Source organism: Exophiala bonariae, assembly GCF_035927105.1.
Source record: "Exophiala bonariae strain CCFEE 5792 chromosome Unknown scaffold_1, whole genome shotgun sequence".
Taxonomy (NCBI): domain Eukaryota; kingdom Fungi; phylum Ascomycota; class Eurotiomycetes; order Chaetothyriales; family Herpotrichiellaceae; genus Exophiala; species Exophiala bonariae.
The window spans coordinates 2,398,796-2,425,841 of record NW_027042476.1 but is presented as its reverse complement, the minus strand read 5'-3'; the positions used below and the strand labels follow the sequence as shown (position 1 = coordinate 2,425,841).

At 49.9% G+C, this 27,046-nt stretch overlaps 9 protein-coding genes across 9 annotated transcripts; 4 read left to right on the top strand and 5 right to left on the bottom strand.

Annotated features, from left to right (window-relative positions):
• Positions 1-494: 494 nt before the first annotated feature.
• On the bottom strand, positions 495-2,243 carry LTR84_000854 (uncharacterized protein; the record flags this gene model as incomplete). The annotated part of the gene is made up of 1 exon (XM_064844483.1): positions 495-2,243. One exon carries the CDS (start codon positions 2,241-2,243, stop codon positions 495-497), a length of 1,749 nt encoding a protein of 582 aa, XP_064712343.1.
• A 624-nt stretch (positions 2,244-2,867) lies between these two features.
• On the top strand, positions 2,868-4,192 carry LTR84_000853 (uncharacterized protein; the record flags this gene model as incomplete). Its single annotated transcript, XM_064844482.1, has 2 exons — positions 2,868-3,158; positions 3,218-4,192. The coding sequence occupies 2 exons, from the start codon at positions 2,868-2,870 to the stop codon at positions 4,190-4,192; spliced, it is 1,266 nt and encodes a 421-aa protein (XP_064712342.1).
• Positions 4,193-4,573: 381 nt separating this feature from the next.
• Positions 4,574-6,441, top strand: LTR84_000852 (uncharacterized protein; the record flags this gene model as incomplete). Its single annotated transcript, XM_064844481.1, has 3 exons — positions 4,574-4,916; positions 5,035-5,521; positions 5,595-6,441. 3 exons carry the CDS (start codon positions 4,574-4,576, stop codon positions 6,439-6,441), a joined length of 1,677 nt encoding a protein of 558 aa, XP_064712341.1.
• Positions 6,442-6,549: 108 nt separating this feature from the next.
• Positions 6,550-8,115, bottom strand: LTR84_000851 (uncharacterized protein; the record flags this gene model as incomplete). Its single annotated transcript, XM_064844480.1, has 7 exons — positions 6,550-6,610; positions 6,681-6,718; positions 6,829-6,880; positions 6,938-6,996; positions 7,059-7,427; positions 7,487-7,575; positions 7,632-8,115. The coding sequence occupies 7 exons, from the start codon at positions 8,113-8,115 to the stop codon at positions 6,550-6,552; spliced, it is 1,152 nt and encodes a 383-aa protein (XP_064712340.1).
• Positions 8,116-8,901: 786 nt separating this feature from the next.
• Positions 8,902-10,562, top strand: LTR84_000850 (uncharacterized protein; the record flags this gene model as incomplete). The annotated part of the gene is made up of 4 exons (XM_064844479.1): positions 8,902-9,115; positions 9,170-9,481; positions 9,572-10,193; positions 10,247-10,562. 4 exons carry the CDS (start codon positions 8,902-8,904, stop codon positions 10,560-10,562), a joined length of 1,464 nt encoding a protein of 487 aa, XP_064712339.1.
• Positions 10,563-10,874: 312 nt separating this feature from the next.
• LTR84_000849 (uncharacterized protein) lies at positions 10,875-13,921 on the bottom strand (the record flags this gene model as incomplete). The annotated part of the gene is made up of 10 exons (XM_064844478.1): positions 10,875-11,102; positions 11,163-11,295; positions 11,378-11,567; positions 11,688-11,960; positions 12,022-12,167; positions 12,254-12,557; positions 12,581-12,609; positions 12,699-12,795; positions 13,077-13,100; positions 13,159-13,921. 10 exons carry the CDS (start codon positions 13,919-13,921, stop codon positions 10,875-10,877), a joined length of 2,187 nt encoding a protein of 728 aa, XP_064712338.1.
• Positions 13,922-14,805: 884 nt separating this feature from the next.
• LTR84_000848 (uncharacterized protein) lies at positions 14,806-17,667 on the bottom strand (the record flags this gene model as incomplete). The annotated part of the gene is made up of 1 exon (XM_064844477.1): positions 14,806-17,667. The coding sequence occupies one exon, from the start codon at positions 17,665-17,667 to the stop codon at positions 14,806-14,808; it is 2,862 nt and encodes a 953-aa protein (XP_064712337.1).
• Positions 17,668-18,260: 593 nt separating this feature from the next.
• LTR84_000847 (uncharacterized protein) lies at positions 18,261-20,393 on the top strand (the record flags this gene model as incomplete). The annotated part of the gene is made up of 1 exon (XM_064844476.1): positions 18,261-20,393. One exon carries the CDS (start codon positions 18,261-18,263, stop codon positions 20,391-20,393), a length of 2,133 nt encoding a protein of 710 aa, XP_064712336.1.
• Positions 20,394-21,010: 617 nt separating this feature from the next.
• On the bottom strand, positions 21,011-25,938 carry LTR84_000846 (uncharacterized protein; the record flags this gene model as incomplete). Its single annotated transcript, XM_064844475.1, has 2 exons — positions 21,011-21,037; positions 21,166-25,938. 2 exons carry the CDS (start codon positions 25,936-25,938, stop codon positions 21,011-21,013), a joined length of 4,800 nt encoding a protein of 1,599 aa, XP_064712335.1.
• Between the last annotated feature and the right edge of the window lie 1,108 nt (positions 25,939-27,046).

The following is a 27,046-nucleotide window of genomic DNA, read 5'->3' as shown; positions in this document are numbered from 1 at the left end:
GTGTGAACACACCGACATGGCTAGTGAAAATTGTTGAGGTGGTGACTTGAGCATTGGAGGATATATAGCACTTGTTTTCCTGCTCCAGTGGTGTTGATCGGCCAGCCGCTTGGACCTTCAATTGAATAGTCACCGCGAGCAATCCCAAGATTGGCGGGTGCAAGTTACAGCATTCGCTTGACTGGGTCAACGGGTTTTTGCTTATCACCTATAACCCTGTGTCTGCTCCATCTCTTATCGTTTCCACCACGCAAGAGGCTGTCAAGATCAACCAATGAAATCGTCGTGATTCTGGAAAGTATGACCGCATTGGGGTTGGGGCAATGGTCTATCTCCGCACTTTTTGGCCAGTGCCAGGATGGTCGGGTATGCCACCGCGAGCAGGTTTCCTACTCCAAATCCTGGGTAGTTACATTTCGTTGTCGTTGTCATGAATTCGCTTTATTGCAAGTTACAACGAGCTGTTGGATAATCTTCCTTATTATCTATCAATGTCAATGCTTCACATATCGTGCAGGATCGTTTCGCTTGAGGAGACAGTGCTCGCCCCAATGCCGACGATAACGTGCAGGTATGACAGATAGGTCAGGAATCCAAATCGTGCGTGCAAGTAGTGAGGTTTTCCCTGCGTCCAGAAATGGGTAGCATGCAACTTTGGACCATTCTGGCTCCAGAGCATACAATGGCTCATGTTTTGTTGCTTCCATTCCAGGATGGTAAGTGTCCACAAGGTAAGTGCAGTGCTCGACCGCAGTGTGCTTTGCCGGATCTTCTTGGTTCAGATCGTTCATACCGGAGGGAAGTAGCCAGGTTCCTGGGAAAAAGCCAAATCCGGTTTGACCTTCATGATACTCCCCGGGGAGGAGTCCATCGAATTCACTCTTGATGAATTTGGCATGTGTGCCGTTCGGAAGATGGTGCGATGATGGAAACCGATACCAGTCTTTGCCGAAACAGACGGTGTCCCCAATTTGCACCGCACCCGGTGAGTTCAGAGCACCATAAATCTGGAGGGGAGCGCGATAAGCAGTGAGCGTCCCGAATATTCGGATCAGGCCGATATTGAGTGAAAGCAACACAAGCGTCAAGGTCGTCGCCAGCTTGAGCTTCGGAGGAATTTTGCCAAATATGACGGAGTCGGTTGAGCCGACCCAGGCCAAAAATGAGTGGAATGTGATTGCAGCATTCAAGGCTAGGAAAGGATATGCTGGGAACATGAACCTCTCCTCTTTGTGCGGTTGAAGGCTGAAGATGGCCAACCAAAGATAGAAAGGTGTCAGAAATGTAAGGGTGCGGAGGAAGGTCTGTTTGGTCGAATTCTGTCTCAAAATCGCAGATTGAAACAGGAAGAATGGTCCTGATGCGACAGCCAAGATGAACCACATGTTAAAGTTCAATAAAAGATTGCGAATATAGTAATGCCACGGCTCTGTACCAAAGATATCCGGACCTCGATCTCTGCCACCGAAGACATTGTATGCCACGATTTGCCAGGACACCACCACCATTTTGTGAAAGAAGAACGTATCAATACCAACTTGCAGAGCAAGCACTATCAGACAGCGAACGGCGCCATCGAGGTATCGTCTGAACATCTCAAACAAGTCTCCTCCACCAACAACAGCGATGAGCCAGTCTTCGATGACGAATGGAACGATCAAAGCACCCGCAAATGGCCATCCCAGCAATGCGCCGATTCCGAACCACATGATTCCAGTGGCCGTCTTGGACCCACCGTGCCAGTCCATGAACGATGTCAGCCCCAATGCTGATGTATACATGGCGAAGCTTGATGGCACGAAAGCTGCAGATGCATAGAAGAAACCAGGAGTGAAGGCCACGATAGAAAGATATATGATACCGATTCTTGGGTTCAGAGCTCTGCATATGACCGAATATAGTCTGGTTTCGGTGGCAGCACAGACGAATGCCAAAAGAATACGCAAGCCATAGAACTCGGAGACTTTAGACCCACTGATCAATGCAATGATCTTGGCAGGTATGGCATGTAATGAAATGTAAGCCCAGCTTCGAATACTGAACTCCGGAGAATACTCCCATGTCTGAAGTCCATAACCGTGATTGAGATAGTGCAAAGGTTCCCAATAATTGAAGGTTTCATCACAATCCTGAATGGGAGCGTAGAGAGCAGCAACGACATGGGAAACCAGACACAGATAAAATGCAATATTCAATGGCAGGTAGAATTTGACTGCCACTGGTTGAGGGACTGCATCGTACATTGGACCCCTGTGCATGTCAGTGCCTTCAACATTATGAGTGTATTGTGCTCCTACCCTTTTGGCACTCTAACAGGATCTTGCCGTCGCTTAAAGGCCTCAATACTTGGATCCATGATTCTGCTTTGGACAGCTGCGACCAACTCTCATCGTCGATAAAGGATGATCCTCAGACAACCAGAATTGGAATTGGAGGCCAGATTGATGCCAAGACTTTGGTTAGGCAAGGGCTTCATGATCATCCTCGTACGTCATGCATAAACCTAAAATGTCGCGCCTCGCGTTAGGACATCCTTGTCTTCAAGAGCATGCTTCCACTATACTGCCACTTGGGATCACACCCTAATCCAGAGCATGATAGCTTCTGCCATCCTCAGACGCATCGCAGATCGTAGAAATGAACAGATTCCCTATGGACGACGCATTAGTTGTAGTGGTTCGAAATCGGCGATAGCAAGGGTCAGCTCCTTGGCGCCAACACCATCGCTTCTGCGACCAAGGAACCTCGTAAGCTTCAACAACAAGCCACTCACATTTTCATGACCTTACCATCCCCATAATCTGCAATGATCTCGTACCTGGTAAATGACAATTGAAACAATACCTTTACGTGATTTGGATATCAACATGGCCGAACCAGGTATGGGGCAAACCAACCATCGGGCCAGCGATAGCCTGGAAGGTCGTCTGTTGCCTGACCTCGACCCCTCTACACTTTCTGTTAGCACACCACTGTCTCTGGTTGTCGGAACTGGCTTCTCTGTGTATAAGAACAGCATAATTCCTGCCATCAAAGCTGCACAGAAAGAGGTCATCCTGGTAACGTGTTTCTGGGCCAAGTCTGAAACCCTCACCCTTATCAATGATGCACTTCGGCACTTGTCGGAGAAAGCATCAGCATCCTTCTCCAAGATATCTGTTCGGATTTACTTCTCATCTTCTTCGCTGGCGCGTAACTTCTACTGCCGACGCCTAAGTATGGTCAGAACTACCCACCTGCGACTTGGAGCAAGCTTGGATTGCCTCAACAAGATGAGCTCCCTGGGCTGAACATCACTATCAAACGCAAATTTTTCTGGCCGCTGGGTATCATCCATTCCAAGTATGTGATTGTTGATCGCGAAATTGCCGTGTTTCCATCGTGCAATGTGTCTTGGGAACGATGGTTTGAGGTAGCAGTGTCGGTGTGTGGACCTGCCGTCGAAGATTTGCTCTCTTTCCACATGGACTTTTGGGACAGGGGGCGCCCTTTCCCTTCCATGCAGTCCTCGCCACAGCAGTTGAATATCGGAGCTTTGGTACATCAGGGACCAGCAGTAGCAGTCTTCAGCCATCTTCACGTGGACACCACCCTCTTGCCATCACCACATACGCCGAGCTATCTTCCAAATCATCTCCATCCACGCTCAATGTTAGGAAATCTACCTTGTTTCCCCGGCATTCCTCACAGTTTTCCATCGACTCCATTACTAAGCAAGACACACCATCTCTTATTCACGGCAAAATCGTCGATCATCATGCTCACCCCAAACCTAACGGAACCCGTCGTCATCAATGACCTCGTCCAAGCGATGGAAAGAGGTGTTGATGTTCATATTTGGACGAATCGAAAGCTCATGACCATGGAGCAGATAGTAACTGCCGGTACAACTACTCCGAGATGTGTGCGCAATTTGGCCCAGAGAACGAGAGGCTACAGAGGCTCATTGACTACCCAATTCTTCGATGACGTCCTCGGAGCGCAGAGAGTCCAGGAGCATGCAAAAGAACTCACTCCGATCAAGTTACACTCGAAGGTGACTATTGTTGACGGAGCCAAAATATTGCTCGGAAGTGGCAATATGGACGCTGCAAGTTGGAAGACGAGTCAAGAACTAGGCATCTTCTTTGAAAGTAAGGACCTTGTGGATGAATTTAAGAAACTCTGGAATTACGGGCCTCTTGACCGATGAGACCAGGCATCTCAAATGTATGATGCACTCCCGACGAACAAACCTCCCTGCACTCTTACGTGGCCATCAAATCTGCAGCAAGCGCTGCCTCGTGGAGACATGAGCTATAGCATTGCCTGTATTTGTTTTCTCAAGTAGAGCTTGGGATTGACAGATTTTCGAATGCGAAATGGTTGATCAAAGTTTGGAACTGTTGCCAAAAGCAGAACCCCACCTTCAGCTGAGGCAGGGTCTAGAACAAGCCAGGCTGAAAATGTGGTCGCAAACCATCCCGTGCCGACCAGAAACCCCGCGAAAGACACCATTAGTTACGACAACCAAATTTATTGACCTTCGCCTCGTCGTGTGTGGTCACAGCACAAGAAAATCAGGTCAACAACGATGCGCCTACTTTTCCTGCCCTACAAGCCCACCTCCGACGCCACCTCGGATGCGCCTGCAAGGCCTAAGATATCGCACCAAAAGCATGCGGCTCGGGAACATCATCGGAAAGCAAAATTGACTAAACAGCGATTGAAGTCGAACCAAAAAGTCTCCAGCCACGAAGTTCAGGATTCTGCAGACTCCAGGGGACAATTCATCGAGTGGAAAGTGGATGATGAGCCAGAAGAGCGACAAATGAGGACAAGCCCGATAACAATTCTCGGGGCTGGCAGATTAGACCCTTTCGATGTCTATTGTGCTCCGAATCAGCCACTGATGGTGCACGAGATGCTTGATCATGGTAAGAGTTCTGAATAACGCTTTTGGCCTCTTGAATCACCCTTTTACCCCCGCTGTTGATTTCATCCTCCATCAGTTCTTCATCGGCAGGACCAAGCTTTGCTGACGCTAGCCAACAGCAATATCATGCCAGTGGTCACTTTTTGCACCCGATGACAGCATAGAAGCCTTGAATGTGGTGAGGAGATCGGTCATGAATCTGGCCATTGATTCGCCCTTGCTATTCAATACCCTTATTTTTGCCGGTGCAACGCATAAGGCATTCCACCAATCACCAACGGTCGACAATCGGAAAAGCCAGATTCTGCGCCTAACTTGCAAGGTTAAAGCTCTTGAATCTTTGCGCAAGGCGCTGAGCTCCCCAGACACTATGTGCGCGGACGACGTGATATTCGCCATGGTTCTTCTTGCCTCCCACGGGAGTGGTGAGAAGGTGACGGCGCCCCACCACAGGGAGAAAAGAGCGCTCGCTGCCGCTCAAGATGCCCAGTTCTATGCCAGCATGGAGTATGAATGGACGCATATGAACGCTTTGATGGGTATCCTTCAAAAGAAGGGTGGTTTGCGGGAAATCTCCGTTCCTGGTCTTGTATTTGCGCTAGCCTCGTAAGTTTCAGTTGACTTCCCTCTCCGCCAACTCCTCCAGTCTTCTTCGACGGAATACTGACGGGACCATCAGCTTTGACACTCACACGGCAATGATGTTTCAGTCCAAACCGAACTTTCCACTACTGATGCCATCGGCACCTGTTATAAAATCCTGGCCGTCAAGCTCAACACGCAGTTCAGCATTCCAGCGGTCATCGCAACTTATCCTCGGCTTCGAGTTCCTCTCCTCTATGGACTTACCCCAAGCAGGACATCTACTCGATGTGTTTCGAAACATGCGCGATATCGTTATCGGCTTCAATTGCTACCAGTTATGTGACTCAGACGCACCTAGCATCAAACAAATCATCTTTGCACGCAATCTCAATCAACACGAACTCATTAGCATGGACAATTTATGGCTTGATGGATCCCAAGGTTACGATTCACCAACAAGCACATCCGCCGTTGGATACTATTCACGAGATATTGTCTTGTACGAATTGTCTCGGATCTCTGCGCTGGTCTTCCAGATCGTAGTTCTCCTACCAAACCTCCACAGCGTTCAGGCTGTCACGTCAGGTTACGCAAAGCGGTTGCGCGATATACTAACTTGTTGTCAGACCCTACTCGGATCTTATGATAACAGTGTAGACCGTGATCTGTTGCTTTGGGCGACCATTGTTGGTGCCTGGCTCACGCAAGAGTTGAGTGAGAGAGCGTGGTTCATCGAACACCTAACAACTGACATCGTCCCATATGCAGTGCCTGGAAATGTAAGTGAGCTTCAAGAATCTGGCGGACAATCCTGGAAGCTGGTGCGAAACAAGATGAAGAAATTTTTCTGGCTCGACAGTGAGTGTGAAGTCCCCTGCAGGTTGATTTGGGAAGAAGTGGAGGCTTCAGTGATGCCAGATGCGCAATGCGTGATTTGCTGAGATGCTCACTGAGTATCTTTACGAGCCTGCTACACCAAACGAGTGACAGTGGTTCTGGTGTGATAGTTCTTGTTCAAGGAAGGCAAAGACTGTATGGGAATCCGATATCTATGACTTCTGCACCCCAACAGATGGCTCGTCCCAGAGACTTGCGAGCAGCTTCCGGTCACTGGAAGACCTATCAGTCAACAAATTGGTGTTCACGGCTCGGCTCGAAGCAGAGTACAAGTTGCACTTACCCAGTCCAAGGCTCTCGGCCATGTTGAACGGCATGGTTCTGCATGCTGGAATTAGCTCATGTCTCGGATATAAACCAGTGTCAAATCTAGCTCCGCCAACACGACATGGCAGAATTCGGCGCTTCATTACAAGTCTGGAGAGTCTCACATCTATCAAGAGAACATCGCCCGTGTTCCACAACACCAGAGATCTTGTGTCGCTACAATCCAGTTAAAAACGCAATTCGACCTCATGATCCTGACTGAATGAGACTTACTTCACAATCTGAACAGCAGCTTCGAGATATTCATGGGGTATGGGTGTATCGTCGGCATACTGCATTGAGACATGGTCAGTTGCAGCAATCGAGAGCCGTTGCTCACTTCAGTATCGCTTACCAATGCTGGAGGCTGATAGTCGCCATCCTTGTTCAAGTACGGAGGATCAAGTGTTCCTGCTGTCTTAGCATTCAAATACCTGGAGATGACATTATTGAAGAAAGCTTGCTTCCCAGTCTGCTCATGTCGTCTAACTGCAGGCAGGCGTTGAAATACACGCAAATCTCCCAATTTGTTGTCTGGGGACTGGTTCTCCCATTGCCAGGTCGCGGTCGGGAGGCGCCGTATTTCATCTTCGATCTTCGAACGTGCGGTTTCCGTGTCATCGGAATCCAGGACGTTTATGCCATAAGACTGCAGCAAGGATGTTCCGGGAGAACTTATGTCACTTCGTGGCCGATTGCGATAGAATAACTGGTAGCGGACGCCCTGGTCATCGACCTCCAGTGAGCGGAGCTACGCACCATCTTCCTGGATATCTCACCTACCTTCTCTTCCACGACCTTGATGAAATCAGGAACTTGCTGTTTCAGTTTGTCATACAAGGTTATCGAGTTGTTGACAGGTGTTTCTCCACCTTGTTACTTTGTCAGTCATATCGTACGGTTTCGATGCTAGGGGAGATCTACGAACCGGTCTCGGGAGCAGAAAGACAGTAAAAGAATACATAAGCAGGATAATGTGGACTCAATCCGAACTCATTGTGAGGGTACACTGGCTGAGTATTGGGACCTTCGTTGGCGGTTGCAACATTGTACGCGAGGACAGTCCTTCGCACAGGGTTTCCGATGTCTTCATGTGGACGCCATCCAAACGATTGGGCAAATCGTGAGAATTCCTCGGCGCTCTTCAAACCTAGTCCTTTGAAGTGGACGGCTCCATGATTGGTGAGGAGGTCTCGAATCGTGCCATTGGCGGCGAGCCGCGATGCCGCAGAAATTTTCCGATCCAATGTCAAATCTTTTGCTGGGGCGAGTTCTAGTGGGAGCGAGTCCAGCTTGTATCGATTTGTGGCGTAAAATGCAGGATTTGAGTTTGATGTGGTATCTGGCTCGTGGGATGCGGTCGTGTGGCCCACCGTAGGCGCTCGAGGAGATTCCACAGTCGTTGGTGCCATTTTGACTTCAGCCAGACCTCTCTCTTACACCACGGGTATATCAGGGAGAAGATGATGGAGGTAAATGTCCTTTGCTATTTCCTTATCAGAGCATACACCTTACACAGGCAAGTCTCTGCGAGCAGGCTCATGCTCTATACTTGATACGCCCGAATCATTGCAACATTTGACTTTGAATCACGCCATCGACGTTATCCGCCCGTTTCTTCAACAGTCAGCGTTCCAGAAAAGTCTAGCTCGCCGGTGATTCCTCTATCATGTACTTCAGCCGGCGTTGGCACCGTACAAACCCAGGTCGCCAAGGGAACCGCCCGGTCACTTGTGGCGCTCATTGATCCTCCTTCCCAATGCATCAACCTTTTAGTAGCCGACATGGTTACACTATCGACATATCTGGCACCTCGGGGTGAATACCGCCATACAAATGCGAGCATGTAATGCTTTTCTCAAATAGTGGAGCGAAATACCACCTGGGTATCGTCCGCTTATTTCGGGTTGTCCTACCTAAGGAAGAAGGAGTAACGCCTGTGATGGCAATACTGCTCATCACCTTCGGTGGCTGTCGGCCAACACTGATTTTATGGACTCCCACGTGTGATTTCAGCGGATCCTGAGCTCATTTTAGCGGATCTTGCACCATGATTATCGACTTGGAACTCAGAAATTTCCTGCTAGCGCCGGGCTGAATGGAGACTGTTAATTGAAACATATAAGCTTAAAGTCACCAACGCTTGAGTATACCATTTGTCCGCCTAGCAAGCATTCATCCAAACGGGAAACTAAATCATGGCTGACGCAGACAAAGACATACTCGCGGCGAGAGTGTCTGCGGAATTGAAGGACAGTGAGCTTTCAACACGAGATTCCGACGAGATCCAGCAACAGCAAGCTCCCTTACCTCGTTCCAAGTGGGTCAGATGGTACAGAAGTACCCTCTTCAATGTCATCATTGTGGGATTGATATCCTTTACACAACCGGGTATCTGGAATGCCTTGAACAGTAAGTAACATTGCAATCTTTGCTGTATCACTAAATTAACCTGCCCATCAAAAGATACTGGTGCTGGTGGTCAGCAAGAGCCTTATCTGGTGAACGGTGCCAATTCACTGACCTTTGGTATAATGGTTTTTGGCTGCTCTATCTTTGCTGTTTTGGCCAATCGATTCGGTCTCAAGCCAATGCTGATAATCGGTACTTTGGGTTATGCGCCATATTCAGCGGCATTGTACGTCAACAACCGCTATGGAACTGAATGGTTTGTCTTGTTCGGAGCGACTACTTGCGGGATTGCTGCTTCTGCTTTGTGGGCAACTGAAGGCGCAATCGCCCTTGGATATCCCACGGTGAAGGACAGAGGAATCTATAGTGAGTTCTCCTTAGGGGCAGGGAGCCCTATAAGAGGGTCGTGGGACACCCTGGAGTACGCCGTGTGATCTAGGCTAACTTGGGTTGTAGCGGGAATTTGGCTCGGTCTGCGAGAACTTGGTCAACTCATCGGCTCCTCCATTCAGCTTTCATTGAACCACAAGTCGGCAAAGACAGGAAAAGTTGGCTACAACACTTATCTCGTCTTAATTGCACTTCAATGTCTCGGACTTCCACTCGCTTTACTGATCTCGCCCCCCGGAAAGGCAATTCGATCTGATGGGACTCGAGTTCCAGATCCGACGAGGGCGAAGTTGGTCACCGCAGAGTTCAAAAAGATCTGGAAACTGCTCAAGAGAAAGCAGATGTTTCTTCTCGTCCCAATCCTGGTCGGTTATAACTGGAACGGAACGTACTTGAGTATTTACATGACCAAGTACTTCTCAGTCCGGGCACGCACGTTGGGAGCTCTGACCTCTGGTATTGCCGCTACGATCGCCGATCTCTTCTGGGGCTGGTTCCTCGACTGGAGGATTTTTAGCCGCCCGAAGGCTGCGAAAATCACCTGGGCGGTCTTTGCAACCATCATGATTTCATTGTTCGCCTGGCAATTTGCGAACGAGAAGAAGTACGAGGACTCGCCTACCAAAGTCACGATTGACTGGCTTTCGCCAGAATTTGGTCGTGCTTTCGCAGTCAATGTGTTATTCCGGTAAGGCTGAGTCCGTCACAAAACCTCGATCAACGAGCTAACAACTGTGACAGATTCATGAACGAGTCCCACTACATATTCGTGTACTGGATCGTAGGGACATTTTTCGAAGATGTCGAGACGTTGACGCTGTCGGTGGGTATCATTCGGTCGTTTGAATCCGTCGGGAGCTGTCTTTCATTTGGAATTGGTGCAGCCAAGATTTCACCGATGGTTAATTTGATTGTGGCTTTTGTCATGTTCATTCTCTGCGTACCCACAACGTCCTACCTAACATGGCAGGTGCCGGAGCACCCAAAGGATATCAGAAAACAACTGGATGGCGAGTCAACCCATACAGATGACGAGCTTGACAGAGCTGCGGTCTAGAACTCAAGGGCCATATGGCTAGTGACAAGACGACAGAACCCTTGAGAATTTTCAATTGGATTGTAGCTCTTGTTCTGCAATATTTAGGCACAATGCATGACACTTGTAGCCTGGAATAATTCATCCGTTGATGAAATAGTGAATGAAATTTATGCTTCGTCTAGGAGACAACATCGACCGCGCCGACTGCGGCCATCAGTTTCTTTCATTTCACGGGCCAGACTTGCTGCACGAATTCATCCAAGTCCTGGGCAATGAGCTCTGGCTGCTCCAACGCAGCGAAGTGACCGCCCTATATATTGAGCAAACGAGTTAGACCATTGATACCAGAATCGAGATCGGACTAGGTATGCTGAGACTCTGGAACGAGCGGGTGATTCTGACCTTGTTGTGCTGCTTATACCAGACGAGATTTCCTTGCTTCTCCACCCATGCCTTTGGCATCGGTGCGAGTTCTCGAGGGAACCAAGAGTACCCCACCGGCTTCTGGCAGTAGTACTTTGGATTGCTGTGCGGGAGGTCGGTGACTGCCGGATCGATCTGTACGAATAACCCCAGTTAGTGACTTGACATGAATAGCAGTAAAGCAATCGTAGCAACGGGGTCTCTTGCCGGTCTGTACGGGTAGATGCAACGGGGAAAAGTCTCCGTGAACCAGTACAAGGTGAGATCGTCAAGTATCTGGTCAAAGGATGGAGTCACGTCCGACCATTCGATGAATTTCTCGCCAATCCTGTGCACATCAATCACTGTTAGTTCTTGTGGATGGGAGGGGAGGAGGTTGGTTAGATGGGGCAAGTTGGTTTTTGTCGTACCATGCTAGTAATCCCAGCGGACTTGCAGAGAGAGCAAAGCCAATGGTTGCGGGCCTGGTGCGGTGTTCGGCCGTGTATGCCGAGCCATGCGTCACCCATTTGAGCATTCGCTGTACACCCGCCTGTTCTTCTTCGTTGACGTCCTTTGGATCGACTCCTTCGGGCTCCTTCCATGTCATGGAGAAATTCACTAGCATGAGGTTAGATCGAAAGCAAGTGGGTTCATGAGTACGGAGATGAACTTGCGGTGGATAGCTATGGCTGTCAGAAAACGAGATCTCTGGAATTTGGAGTTTGGGGGGTCAGGTACCTTTGCATTCATCATAGTAGGCGTTTAGGATACGGCACAAAAATGAGCCAACGTCGCCTCCCTGGGCAATGTAGCCAGTGCCAAATCCGAGTCCAACCATGAGTTTGTTCATGATGCGCGCTACATCCTCTAGATTGAAGTTCTTTGTCAGAGGTGGGCCGGATGAGAGGGTGTAACCCGGAAGAGAAGGCACAATTATGTGATAAGGCAGTTCTTCTGCAGAGTATCGCTTGCGGTAGATGTCGATGACTTCGAGAAACTCGAGAAAGCTGCCTAGTAAACGGTCAGACAAAGGCTTAGACTAGGAGTTCTCCCCCTCCCTGAGGAAACAGACCTGGCCAGCCATGCATCATGAGCAGGGGAACTGCATCTTTTTTCTTGGAGAACAGTGCCACAAAGTGAGTCTTAAATGTTTCTCCCTCGTCCTCGATGTCGACAGTGTAGTGCGCGTAAGAATTGATATACTCCTCCCGTTGTCGCCTATTTTGCAGCAGCGGGTGAGCAAGATTTGCAAAGCCTTCGGGAGCCGAACGACCCCAATGCCCTGCACCAGTGGACAGACATACCAGTCGTATTGATTCAGCCAATATTCCTTCACCTTGGACATCCATTCGTGGTCCACTCCGAAACTGCCATCGGTCTTGAGATTCTCGTAGGTTTTTGGCGCCAATTTCGACAAGCGAAGTAACTCTCTGAAGTCCGAGACATCTTGGTCTGGGATATTCAGGTGGTATCTCTCGGGGCGGAGCTTTGCCGCCTGGGGAATGGTTGTGTACGCCTCCATGTCAAATTTATATTGATTAAAGATGCTGGTTGTGGTAAGATTCTCAACTTCGGGCTCGGCGAGAGGCTTGCTTTTATTCACCCAGACTCACTCACATCAGTAGACTTACCGGCAACAATGATATCACTCGCGGATACGCTGCATTAGTAAAGTCAAGTACTTAGTATTTATATCCGCAAACGTTTCCCCACACTTGCGGCAGATGTGAGTTCCTGGTACCAACTCACTGAGCCACTGCATCCAACTTTAGGTGAGACGGAGGTCCCTGGACCTCGGCACCGATCCTGGTCGAAGAATCCGACTGTCGATGGTTGGTGAACGTATCTGTACATGTTGTCAACGCATCCTAGTCCAGGCGAATATTTACTAGTACTCAGTATTCCTTGAGTGCACAATCGAATCAACATTGGAGAGAGGTGAAGCTGACAGGAGCGACTTCATGGACTGAGGAGCCTATTCGTATTCTGCACCCTGAAGAGTCAGCACCGCCGACCCTGGCGAGACTTGGCCCTAGACAGCTACTTAGTATCTCTGACCGTCACAACCTGACACGATCCAACCTTCAAGCTTCTCATCAATTCAGCCCTGCAGTTCTAGCATCATACCACCATTCGCAGGAACTTGATTGCCTAGAATGATGTGAGCACTACAAGATGTTACCTCGACCAGAACCATAAAAAGACTTACCATTGATCCAGCTCGCTTCTGGACTTGCCACAAAGGCAATAATATTCGCGACCTCCTCGGGCCTACCAAGCCGCTTCAGAGGACTCATGTTTTCCGCGAACTTCCCAAACTCGGGCCCAAAAGTCTGAACTGAATTCCTCAAGGACTCGGTGTCGGTGCATCCACAGCCAATCGAGTTGACAGTGATGCCAATACTCGGCCCATAAATGACCGCCAGGTTACGGGCGATGGAGTCCATCGCCGCCTTGCTGCAGCAGTGCATCAAGAACGGATCGCCGTTGGCCGATTTGCTGGAGCCCGAGGAGTTCATGATGATTCGCCCTCCGGCAGACATGTGTTTGATCGCCTCAAGAGAAAGCTGCAGCGGCGCCCATGCCTGGCCGACCATGACCTTTTCGAAATGTTCGTACGTCATCTGCGAAGCCGTGGTGTGGTCATTGATGTCCTGCACTCCAGCGTTGGAGACGAGGATATCAATGCGATCAACCTTCAACGCCTCGATGCTCTGCTGGACGACCTCCTTACCGAAGTCCCGCTCACGAACATCAGCCTTGACAGCCACGGCACAGCATTCAAGATTGATCTGGCGAATGGCGTCGAGAACCCGATCTGCTGCTGCACGGTCGTGGACATAAGTGATTGCTATGTGACTGCAGCCTCTACGGGCGAAAACAAGTGCCGTCTCTCGACCTATGCCTTTACTTCCTCCTGTCACGATCGCGACTTTGCCTTGCAATGGAGCTGGTATGGTTGTTATCGTCATGATGCTGGCCCCCGAATTCGAATTCGTTCAAGTCTGAATGTCTCGCTTGCGTTCTGCTGTGGTCGAGGCTGACCTGCCACTGTTCTGCCCAAGGTATCCCTCCCATTATGTACTACTAAGTGACAGCATCTTCTGTCTTCCGAGTACGCCGGAGTTTACGAAATACGCATACTCCGAGCTTATTAGGACGCCTGACGTTCAAGTTTAGGCCATAGTAGCATGGATCTGCTGGGAGTAGATTTGCATTTATCACTGCTTTGAGAGGGCCCACGTATACCGGTGTCTCAAGCAAACATACTTAGTACCTAGACACTACTGAATCAACAGTACTCTGCATGATACGCAATTAGATGTCCGACTACGCTGAGAAGCGCTGGCCAACGAGTGTGGTCGTAGACAGGTAAGTAAAGTATTTCCGCCGATCATTCCCAGCGAATTCGAAGTCTACTTTGGTTACTACTACAAAGGATCTCTGTCAGACCTAGGGGATGTCATCTCCTCTTGATCTGCTCGATGCTATTCGTGCCCGGGATTCAGTCCGCCGATGAGGAAAGAAATATTACATAAGCACACATGACTAACAATTTGGGTGCTTCCTTGATGAGGTCAGCTGGCCGGGCCACATCTCATTGGGTGTCAATGCAGTCCATTCTGGGGAGGGTCAGGGAGGCATATCGCCGCTCTTGGCGACTGCGTGATCTATCTTCCTACGCCATTGTAGTATCTCTGCAGACTGCAGACTGATACGAAGTCAGCGAAGCCTCTCGTGTAAAAAGTTTCTTTGGGAAGACAGGCGGAAGACCACTTGTCTCTACCTTTAATAAGATATCTGTGGCAAGACACGGTTGATCACAAGATAGATACTAGTAGTCGACAGACAAATGTCAGATCCAGACGTCAATTGCCCGGGATTCCCTTACAATCTCCTTTGGAGGGATCATAAGCAGCACTTCTTTCATATAGGCAGCGGCGGCAGCAGCAGCATATGGTTGCCAGATCTTGGTCTTGTGTGAATCCGCGTAGTCGCAGATTCCTCGAATCACTAGGCACGGAAACGTCTCCATCAGACCCGCCGCCTCCATTTCCACACAGATTATACCAGAGTCTTGTTTCAATCGGTTCCGTGTAAGGCTATCTCGCACCAAGGCATTCGCTGAGCCTATCGTCCCGTAGTGTACCTTTGGATCGGGGTTGTTGCGTGGTTCCCGTGCTACAATGTGTTCTGGACCACATTCGAGGCAGCTCTGCCCTGCCGAATGATTGCAAGAGTCCTGAAACAGTCGGTCGTGCTCTGAATCAGGCTTCGAATAGACATTCATAAGCTTTGGAAACCTCGTCATCATGTCCACCAGATGCTCAGTAATTTGAGTTCCATCCCGCAAGTGTCGCGACCTCAGCTTCTCGACCGTAGCGCTCAGTATTGGAGGCGGTTTCCGTAACGCCCCAGTGCGTTGGAACAACCCATTAGGGTGACACTTGCCCATGTCATACTGAACCACACCTCCAAATATATTGGTCGGTCGACTCACAACGACATCACCTAGTCGAATGTCGTTTTCATCATCCGGAATACCGCCGCCAATCCCGACCAGCAAGGTAAATCGGATTGAAGGAAAATCATGTAGGAGTTGCGTCGCAACGACTGCTGAGCTATTAGTTCCGATGCCAGGCATGACTGCAATAACAACGTTGTGTTCACCCAAAGAGCCGAAGCTATAAACGTTGTGGTCGAGTCGGCTGGTGGGAAGGTTGGGGTGTAGAACATCCAGCATAGCCTCAACTGGAGCCAGTTCGACAGCCATAGGGCAGATAATAGCAACTGTATACATATGGTGAGATAGATTCAAAGATCTGCTTCGAAGGTGGCCATTACTAAGTGCTGAGGTCTTCCACGCCGGTGTTTGTTCACCCGTCCTGCTGAGTGAATGTTCCGGTTTATCGACTAGTGGGGTTGTAGGATCCTGAGAATAAGACAGAAAACGTGTATGTGTAGGTAGGTGATAGTTTGTCCTCGGTGGAAGTGGGTTGGCGGCATTTGGCAAATTGCTTTGATTTTGAGATGGGCTTCTAGGTGTTGCGGCATTACTACACTGAGGCTCTGTATCTCCAGCAGCGTTGTCTCTCATCAAACCATAGCTGACCACCGGGATGGAACATGAGTCGACTACTGGAAATGTGGGCTCACTACTATGTGGGCTCGCAAGTCTGGTGGAAGGCTCAGCGGCTCCTTCGCCATTTTCTATATCTGGGGCTTGGATAGTTGAATTGCTCCCCTGGTTCCGATTGACCTGTTCTGCAGAGGGTTGTGGACTTAGGACCGCCACGTCAGCTCCATATGAAAGTAAGAGATTGAAGACATCAAATCTCGAGGAATCATTTGCAGCTTGTAATGCGGTCCCAAATCTGCCTGGTCGAGCGTTGATATCAGAACCTCTATCGAGGAGCAGACGAGCAAGATTCGCATGTCCAGCATTGCACGTTGCTTGAAGCGCCGTACAATCTCCTTCACCTCTAGCATGGTGACTGGCCCCTGCATCGAGTAATGTGCTTACCATCTCCAGTTTGCCCACCACGGCTGCAGCTTGCAGTGCATTACCGTACTGGCCTCCTTTGGCATTCACATCAGCTCGATATTTGATCAAGAGACGTGCGACCTCAACCTGCCCTCTTGATGCTGCAGCCAGAAGGGCCGTTCCGTGTAGAGAGCTTGTCGTATTCACATCTGCACCGGCCTTGAGGAGAATACTCACAACGTCGCGATGGCCTTCAGCTGCCGCGGCTTGAAGAGCAGTCATCTCTCTGGGACCCTTTGCATTGGGAGCTGCACCATTTTCAAGCAAAAGTCTGACAATCTTGGAGTGACCCAGAACAGCAGCAGCCTGTAAGGCACTGCCTTCACTTCCAGATTGCGCGTTCGGATTTGCACCATTGGTCAAACATTTTTTGACGGCTTTAATATCATTCAGCCGTGCCGCTTGGACAAGTACCTTGTCAATAGCAAGCTGATGAGCAACATCGTGCCTGTATTCTTCTCGAAGATTGACCTTGAAGCCCGGTAGAAGTCGAAGCAGGGAGGAAAAAGAGCCGAAGTAGACTTTACGAGTTCTGCCATTCCGATTTGTCCTCTCAGGCGGCACAGGAACTTTTATCTTGTCTGCTATGACTGCAGATCGCTGCTGGAGACGCAATTCTCGTACCAGATCATAAAACGCCTTTTCCACGTTGATGCAGCTTTTCGCGGATGACTCAACAAACATACATTGCAGCTCTCGGGCGAGCGCAAAGCCTTCTGCAGTCGTAACCTCTCTCTCATCCTCCCTGTCAGCTTTGTTTGCAACCAACATAACTGGTAGAGGGGCTTTTGGTGTTGCCATGTCCAGAGTGGTGGCGGATCCAAATATCGAGTGAGAGGAAGCCGACTCCTTGACCCTTAGGAGCTGTTGGTTGAATTTATTGATTCGTTCGAACGATTGCCTAGAGGTCACACTGTACACGAGGACTGCAGCCTCAGAGTCTCTGATCCATTGATCCCGAAGAGCTGTGTATTCTTCCTGTCCAGCCGTGTCCAAGACTTCAATTATAGAGGCTTCTTTATCTATCAACACCTGTTTTCGATAGCTGTCCTCAATAGTCGGGTCATAGGTCTCGACAAAGTGGTTCTGCACCAATTGTATAACCAAGCAGGTTTTGCCTACACCACCATCCCCAATCACGATCAGTTTAAACAATCTCATCTTCCCAGCCATCTTCCCGGCTACTATCCTGTAGGCGGTCGCTGGGCGAGCGACGCAAGGGCCCGCGGGCCTGTTCAGGTTGGTACGATCGGAGGAGTCAACCTTGTCACAAGGGGAGGTGTGGGCTGAGATTGCGCATCATCGCAGGAATTGAATGCAAAGAGTTCCATTAGTTGGACATCATGTGGGTCATTTTTTCGGCAGGATGATGGGAACAAGTGATGCATCGTCAAAACATGGGAGATGATATTGCCGCAACAACCCTTGGTTTGTACTTCAAGTAAGACGGGTGCAGATGGTGATTTGATTTCCCCCCGAGCCTCAGGGGCTGCTACCATGTTCGAGGCTTTCCAGCGAGGCTGAAGGCTGGGCGGTTAAGATTGAAATGGACGTCGGGAGTCGCAAGTATATCTTCACGTGATGATAAGACACGAGGCCCACACCATCACAAAAATGGTTAGACTTGTTCTCCGCATCAACTTTTTTTCGTCGATTTGGAGGCGGGCAGACGTTGGCTGCGCTCGCTCTGCTCTTCTCGCAAATTTTGTGAAGGCCACCTAGAACTACCATATGAACCATGGATCACGAAATCTAGTTGATGCGCCATGGATACTTCAAACTCTATACTCGATGCTTTAATGCTTCAGGTTGAAGCAGAGTCTGGAACTCCCACCCAACCATCACCTCACACCCCAGGCCCCCTCATCAGTGAGGTTCCGGCTGGAGAAGAGCAGAGAGAGATTTCCCATGGGACCAGGCTGACTGAGAACACCACGAACCATACTGCCGATCATGGAAGTATGGATATTGATTCAACTGTCGCTCCCACTCAGGTTTTGAACGACAACTACGGTGCTACTCAGCCCGATCAGATCGATCATTTAGGCTCACATGATACATTAACATCTACGACAGCCGTGACCGAGACAATTGTACATCAACCTAGCGAGATAAAACCCGATGATATTGACAAGGACGTCGTCTCGATGGAGACAGGATCAGTGGCAGGGAAAGAGGAAGGAAACAACATGTCTGCGGAAAGTAATCAACACACTGCAGAGCCTCCTTCTATAAGAACCAATGCAGCGTCGGAAGATTCAAATACACAAGTACCAGAGGACATGTCGGCTATATCAGATGCCTCCGCACTGAATGTGGATGCTATCCCCCCCGATAACACAATCATACCCGGTTTGAGTACCGAAGGAGCAGAGTGGGAAATTGATTCGTCGCCTTATGAATCCTCTGACTCTGACTCTTCGTCCGACACCACATCGGACGATGACAGCGATGACGACGATGCTGATGGTGACTATGCAATGCTTGACCCGGAAGAGGCAGCGCGTATATTGATGCAGGGAGATGGTGGTTCAGACGACGAGGGAGGCAAGTCTAAGGATAAGTCCGGAGGAGCTGGTGCTCTGCGAACGGCGAATGAGAAGCCTGAGGAAATAGTTCCCAAACCTGATATCACCATCACCGAAGACATGAAAATCGAAGAACTTGGGAATGTCGAATTTGTGGTCGAGAACACAATTCTCATCAAAGCAAAGACCTCTGGCGAGTATCAAGTTCTTGAGACAGGTTCCCTTATATGTTTGAAAGATAGAAGTGTTATTGGAGTGGTGGCCGACTTAATAGGAAGAGTTGAAGAGCCAAGGTACACCGTGCGTTTCACCAACGAAAAAGATATTGTGGAAGCTGGTGTCTCTGAGGTCGGAACTACGATATTTTACGTTCCACAGCACTCGACATTTGTCTTTACACAACCATTGAAGAGTGTCAAAGGCAGTGATGCGTCCAATTTTCATGATGAGGAAGTTGGTGATGATGAGATGGAGTTCTCAGATGACGAGGCCGAGGCTGAGCACAAACGACAGGTAAAGCTCCGCAGGCAAGGTCGTACCGCGGAAATCGGCCGAGGTCGCGGTGGTTCGAAGTTCTCAAAAGGTCCGCATCGTGGTGGTCGTGGTGGGCAACAAGGACCATCTTCGAGATTTGGGCCTCGAGATCTGGATTCACCCGAGATGAACTACGACGATGTGGCAGATGGTGCAGAAGATGATTATACTCCACTCCAGCGGCCAGACAATCTATCAGACCTACTCGCAAATGGACCTCCGCCTCTGACACATCCGTTGCCGCCACCACCTTCCATACCGGGCAACAGAGGCGACTTCGGTGATCGGAGCAGAGGCCATGGTAGAGGAGGAAGAGGAGGCAATCGTCCACATCGAGGACGTGGCGGTTTCAACCAAGGCAACTCTTCCACCTGGACTCGCCCTAACAATATGTCTTACCAACCCAACACCAATGCTGGCTACCCACAACAAACAGGGGCAGTGCCACAAGCACCGCAGCTCAATCTCCCCAACACTCCTTCCATAACACCGTATAACGTCACCTACCCTCCTATGTCTCCTTCTCCCATCACACCGCTGCCGAATTCATCCTTCAATTTCGGCGGCTATCAGCCTCCTGCAAACTTCGCCTTTCCTCAGCCTCCTCCAAATTTCCCATTTCCAAATCCAAACATACCAGGAATGAGTATGCCTCCAATGCCAAATTTCCAGCACCAATACAATCCTCAGGCCAACCTGCAAAATCTAAATCCAGGCCCAGCACCCGACCAGGGCAATCTACAAGCAGGCCCGTGGGCCAGCAATCCCGCCTTCATGGCGGAATTTCAAAGACAGGTTGAGGAGCAGAGAAGGCATCAGGGCCAGGGGCAGAACTAGTTACCGAGATCGTGAACTGCGAATCCTGCGGAGCCTGTTCATCATCTTGTGTAGGGTTGGCGTGCTGGATGACGGCGTTTCTATCCACCTAATGAAGTCATGAGGAAATCGGTTAGCGGTGGTAATGTCATGGTCTGTTGAGCAACTTGAAAAAAGGGTTGGCTTTTGTGTCTATAAGTAGCTATGATTGACCACACTGTACAAAAGCAAGCGAATGGGAATTCTAACACTACCCATTCCACCGATGATTGATCCTCTGCCTTTGTCAAGCGAGCGTGCCAATTTATTCTGATCCGATGAAGCATCTAGGTAGTGTCCCTCAGGGCCTCCTCCTCCGAAGTGTTCCATTAATTTGCCGCTGTTGCTATTTTTGAGTTGATATGAATACCTTTACCGCCAAGTTAATTTTTCGGTTATGGATACATGACCTTGCCAGGCATTGTCTAGGGGAGGAGTTTAGGAGAACGAGAGATCTTGGTGCCCGTGCTTGCACACTGAAGTATTGCTACACTTCTACTAGACCATGAGAGCTTGGATTGGAAACGAGCGCCTGCTGCGATGGGAACTTAGATACGGAATTATAGTTCTGCGAATCCCGAGGAACCGAGGGGGAAAATTCATGCACCGGGTCCTAAGACGACTTCCTATATTCCCGCAAAACAATCTTCGTTAGCAAGAACGCAACGCGACATGGCATGGCTGTTAGGAGGACAGAAGCAGAAGAAAGACAAGGGATCGAGGTACTGAAAAAAGGAAACAAAGCCAGACTTACCCTTGCAATACGCTGACCGACACCTCTGACTCTAATGCCAGTCCAGTATTCGGACTGCCACAAGCCCTGCGTGACGAGTGTCTCAAGGCCCTGCACGGTACTCCAACCACCGACTTCCTCCGCCATTGCCATGACAGCGGTGTGGGCCGGCTTGTATGCCATCTCGAGCAGAGTGGGAACACCTGCGCCAGATTTCTGCAATTTCTTCGATGCCGCGAAGAGGACGTGCAGAGCTGCTCCTAACGCGGGATCAATAGGCAGGTTGGCGGGGATGGTGGCGATGGCGACGCTGGGCGGACTGCGCGTCAGCGGCTCCAAGGACGCTTTGTCCTCCGCGTCGAGGACATGCAGGTTGTAGAAAGGCGGGAAGGTGGCCTTGAGCTCCGCGAGCTTGCCCTTGTTCCGTGCGATCAGGTATATCGGGCCGTAGCCCATGCTGTACAGGGTCTGAATGGCTGCGCGGGCGGTACCGCCGCCGCCGATGACGAGGCCGGACTGTGGGCCGTCGCCGAGAGCTGCGCTGGCGCCCGCTGCGCGTAGACAGTCGCCCATGCCAAGGTAATCGGTGTTGCGGCCCTCGAGGAGTTTCTTGCCTGTCTTTGGATCGATGACGGGGACGATCGTGTTGACTGCGCCGATCAGCCGTGCTGGTGCGTCGATCACGTCGAGCAGACCCATCACATCTAGCTTCAGGGGAATCGTGACGCTGGCGCCGCCGAAGTCTTCCGCCCGGATTCTTTCTCTGATCTCTTCTATCAATGTCGTCTCGCACAGGGAATACTTGTGTGGAAGACCCGTCTCTCCGAACAAGGTGTTGTGCAGGATAGGTGATTTGCTGGCTGAGATTGGTGAGCCGAAGAGGTAGAACTGCTTTGGTACGATTTCGCCCATGAGGGAAAGACCCTGGCGGATCTCGGCTGATGACAGCTGCCCTGGTGCTGCCTTGAACGGCAGTGCTGGGTGTGAGACTGGCGTCATGAAGCCGTTCAGGATGCGTGAAACTTGACCTGCTCGGCCCATGTTGATCGCGATGAGGGGGAGATCAGAGTGCTGTGATGCTGACCATTGTTTGAAGCGTCGCAATGCAAAGTTGTCGTCGATGGAGGAAGCAATACCGATAAGCTTCACCACATCGCCATACTGTAAGCATTTATTGTAGATGGGAATCCAAGAACCTGGTTTAGACCAGGAGAGTCTGCCCTGTGGATCGTGATGTGAAGCGATGACCTTGGTATGGCTGTCACTCGTGAGCTCATGGAGTTTGTTGAGGATTCCATCTGGGAATGATCCAACCTCGAGGTCGACGAATTCGCTTCCCATGCGGATGGCAAGCGAATTCAACTCAAGGTATTCATCGTGAGCTGTGTCGGGAAATTTTCCTCCTTGTGCAGTGGTTCGGATGGTGAAAACTACTGGCAGAGGGACCGTCGCGCGGAGAAGGGAGAGCTGGGAAGTGACATATTCCTGCGAAGGGATGCCACTGGTGGATTGAGGGTCTTTGAGAAGGTCAACACGAAGTTCCACCGCATCAGAGCCTAGGCAGATCTCTGGAAGAATCTTAAGGTGAGGCCGGAGGTCGGGGAAAGTCAATGCTGCGAAGAAAGACTCAGGCTTGCGTTTGAGATTCGCAAGCGTATCAATCTTGCCACTGACCATTTGTAGAAAGCGATCAAAGTCTTCGGCAGCTTCGGACATTTGCTCGTTGGGAATACTCTGGCTGTAGTAGAGGATGTTGCTGCATTGTTCGAACCATGGCTTTCTTCTCAGCCAGACACCCATCATGTCCTCAACATAAGCTGGTCGCGTCTTATCGATCTGTAAGAAGTCGATGACCTCGTTGATGTTGCGTTCTACCAGCAGTACGTGTCCTGCCTTCTGATGATAGTCGACCAGCAGCTTTCGAGCTTCAGGGGTCTCCACTATTCCCCCGCCACATGCGAAAATATGACCGGTAGGCTTTTCCTTGACCACAGACTTCAGCAAGGCCAGTTCACGAGCTCGGAAATGGTCCCAACCGTGTTGGCGAATGATCTCTGGTATCGTGGCTTTCTCACGAGCCTCGAGCTCCGTGTCGAGGTCTATCAACTTCTTGCCCAAAGAACGAGAGGCCCATCTGCCGGATGTAGTCTTCCCAGCACCTCTCATACCAATGATGAAGATAGATGCCGCTGCTCTGTCAAGCTTTTTCTTGGAATGAGTGACCACAGTCTCCAGTTCTTTGCCCTCCAGCTTGACTGCGAACTGTTGCGTGAGTGTATCCCACCATCCTGGCCATGTTTTCCCTGTACACTCCTTCTCAAGAATAAGACTGGATTGAGGTGCGGCCAGAGCAAGAACACTGAAACTCATTGCGACTCGGTGATCATCATAACAATGAACGCCTGCCTTTGGTTGCGTCAACTTTGATCGATCGATGCCGTCCACCTCGATACCATCGTCGAACTGCCTACATGTCACGCCAAACTTGGCTAATTCGTCTTCCATTGCTTGAATACGGTTGCATTCTTTTACGCGTTGGTTTGCAATCCCATAAATGCGAGTTGTGTTCGACTTGCCTCCTTGGGCCACTGCCGCCAGGACTGACGCTGTGAGGAAAGCATCCGTCATTGGCTCCATATCAACATTTGGGAGTGGTAGTAAAACACCAGTGGAGGGACCTGTCACAGTGGTAGAGGTCTCAGTCTGCTTGACGTGACATCCCATGGGCCTCAGTATATCAGTTGCAAATCGTGAATCTCCTTGAAGAGATGCAGACCCGATATTTGGGATTGTGCATGTCGTTCCAGTGATGGCAGCAATTGCCAATGGATAAGTTGCAGAGCTCGCATCACTTTCAACCACATATTCCTCTGGATTAACGTAGTTTCCTTGAGGGATGTGATATGTGTGCTCTTCAGTCTTTGATGTTTGCACCGCAATACCAAAACTTGCCATCATGGCAATCGTCATGTCGATATAGGGCTGAGACACGGGTTTGCCTCCAACAAGCTTCAGGGTTACTGGTTTCTTGGCATATGGTGCGCACATCAGAAGTGATGAGACATACTGTGACGAGACCTTTGCCGCGAGTTTGATCTCACCACCATTAAAGCCCCCCGATGCTGTTATATTCAACGGTAGGCAGCCAGGAGTCTCGAGATACTCTATTCCGGCTCCATTTGTCTGAAGAGCATCGACCAGGTCTCCAATAGGACGTTGTTTCATGCGAGCATTTCCAGTGAGCACCGTTGAGCTGACATGGCTTAATCGAGTGAGTGTTACAACTGTAGTCAAGAACCTGGCGGCGGTACCAGCGTTTCCGAGATAAAGTTCCGTCTGGCTGGCGTGGAGCTTACCACCGTTACCATTCACAACCAAGACTTCTCCATCCTCTTCCCAGGAAAACGTTGCAGCTCCTAATCTGGTCAAGGCTTCAAGCATGACTTCTGTGTCGGCAGATGTGAGGAGATTCTTGACCCGGCAGGTTCCCTTGCCTAAGGCGGCCAGAACCAATGCTCTGTTTGAAATACTTTTTGATCCTGGCGGAGCACAAATAACATTCAGATCTTGAGGGACTCCGGGAATGACGTCCACGCTGGGAGACAATACCACGCGGAGGTCAGAGTCAGATACCACACTTGCTTTTTGTTCATGAGTTTTCCCAATCGCAGAAAGCAAAACGACCTTCTTTTTTGCGCCATCGTTTTTCTTGTCGACACCCATCTTTTTCAACATGCCATCCACAGTGCAGATCTTGCCACCGGACAATTTTCGAATCTTCTCATCATCAAGACGTGTGGGCAGACCATAAGCTGTTAGACACTTCTGTAATCGTCCGACTGCGACTCCACTGAGCACGCCGAGATAGCGAGCGAGCTCGGCTTCCTTGACCATACCAATCGAAACACATTCGCCGTGGAGGACTTGAGGCGTTAAGAAAGCCTCCATCGCATGTCCTATGGAGTGCCCGAAGTTCAGCAGATTTCTCAAACCCATCTCACGCTCGTCAATTGTGACGACATGTGCTTTGAACTTTGCCGAGGCAGATATGACTCTGATCAGGATAGGTTCAATGTCCTTGAATCTCGCTGCACCTTGGTTGATATCACCATTGACCGCAGCCATGATTCTGTCGGAGTTGGTCTCCAGGGCAATGAATTCGTTCTCATCAGAAATTGCTGCAGTCTTGATCACCTCTGCCAGACCATTGATGAGCTCACGTCTAGGAAGAGTCCCGAGGAAATCGAGATCAATATAGATCCTCTGAGGTTGCCATATGGCTCCGACTAGATTCTTGCCAAGAGGAGTGTCGATAGCCGTCTTGCCTCCAATGGCGGAGTCGACCATGGCGAGCAGGGTTGTTGGCACCTGGACAAATCGTACTCCACGCATATAGGTCGCAGCAACGAACCCAGTCAGATCACCAACGACACCACCTCCGAGGGCAATGATAACTGTGTCTCGGCCACATGGCGGGCTCTGACTCAGAAGCCAATCTTCGATGTCATCCTTGGTTTGCCGTGATTTTGAGCTTTCTCCAGGAGGGATCTCATGGACCAGCAAGCGTGGGGGATTTGATTTCTTCGAACTCGCAGCTTCGAAGGCTTTTGAGAAAGACTCCGTGTAAAGACCGCCGATGTTTGTGTCCGTGATCAAGACATAGGTGGATGACTCAAGGTTGTCAAGGAGATCAGAAGCGACATAGTTGCGCCACAGACCGAAATTGATTATGATACTTTCTTTCCCGAGTAGGCTCACTCGAACCTCCTTCGTCGTTCCATTTGTTAATGGCATAATTGCTCATGTATACACTGTGGGGGTTTGCATAACAAATCCAGGGATACCATTAATGGAGCTTGACAAGATATTTTTGTTCCTTAGCTCCAAATAAGCCTTGGCAGGACTAGGCCTGCTTTAGTGCAGCCTTACGGAAGACAAGAGTTTCCGATTGGATGGCGCCTTTTGACGAACGGCGCTACCACCAGGCACGAGCTTAGTGCTTTTTCTCGTTGGAAAGTGCCAGGATCAGTTCACCACTTCGTCCAACCACCAACTTCCGAAGGCGCAAGGCAGATCCTCGTTATGTGGAAACCGGACGCCGTTTCTTGACCGCATAAAGTCTCTGATATGACTATGAAGATTCTCCCGATCAACCATCCCCGTTGGCCCGTTGGAGGCGAATTACTACCGAAGCTGTGTGCCCGCGGAGGTTGGCAAAGCTCCCTGGGGGGTTTACGAACCTCTTTGAGTGGCATGGGGCATTGAGCTTCCCTACGTGCTGATTCGAAGTGCAGTTATCTCTACATCAGACGGCCTATATGCTTGGGCTCATTGCCTAAGACTTTGTGATTTAGTACGCCTGATATACATATGCCTTGAGACTACACGTCCCTCGGAAACCTTGACTCTGCAACAAAGTCTCAGCAAAGGTATATGTCATGGAGTTTTGGTGATTATTTCAAGCTAATTCAGCTTTGTATATCCCAAACGCTTCGCAAAGGCAATCGATGTCTTTTGAGACATGGTGTTCGCACTGGTTTCTTCACGGAATCAAAGCTTTTTGTCAAGAAAGACAAAAGCTGGTTCAGCTTCTGAAAGTTTGATTTATAGTTGGAATGTTTCTCTACAGCCTTCCGCCATATCAGCATCGAGACAGTCCCAGTCTGAGTCGAGATTGTGTCGTGCCTTTGAATTCTGCAATCGTTATTGAGATTGAGCTGCTTAGCATTGAACAAGTTCTTTGTTGAAGCCACGTTATGCGCAGGTAGGCGGCGATGGATCATCAAGGATGAGTATATAGTCATCCTAAATTCCAGAGATCTTCTGACATTTCCTTCTCTCCAGCAACTCGCTCCTACTGCAAGAAAATCTGCAGTTTTTCTAAACAACAACAACAACAACA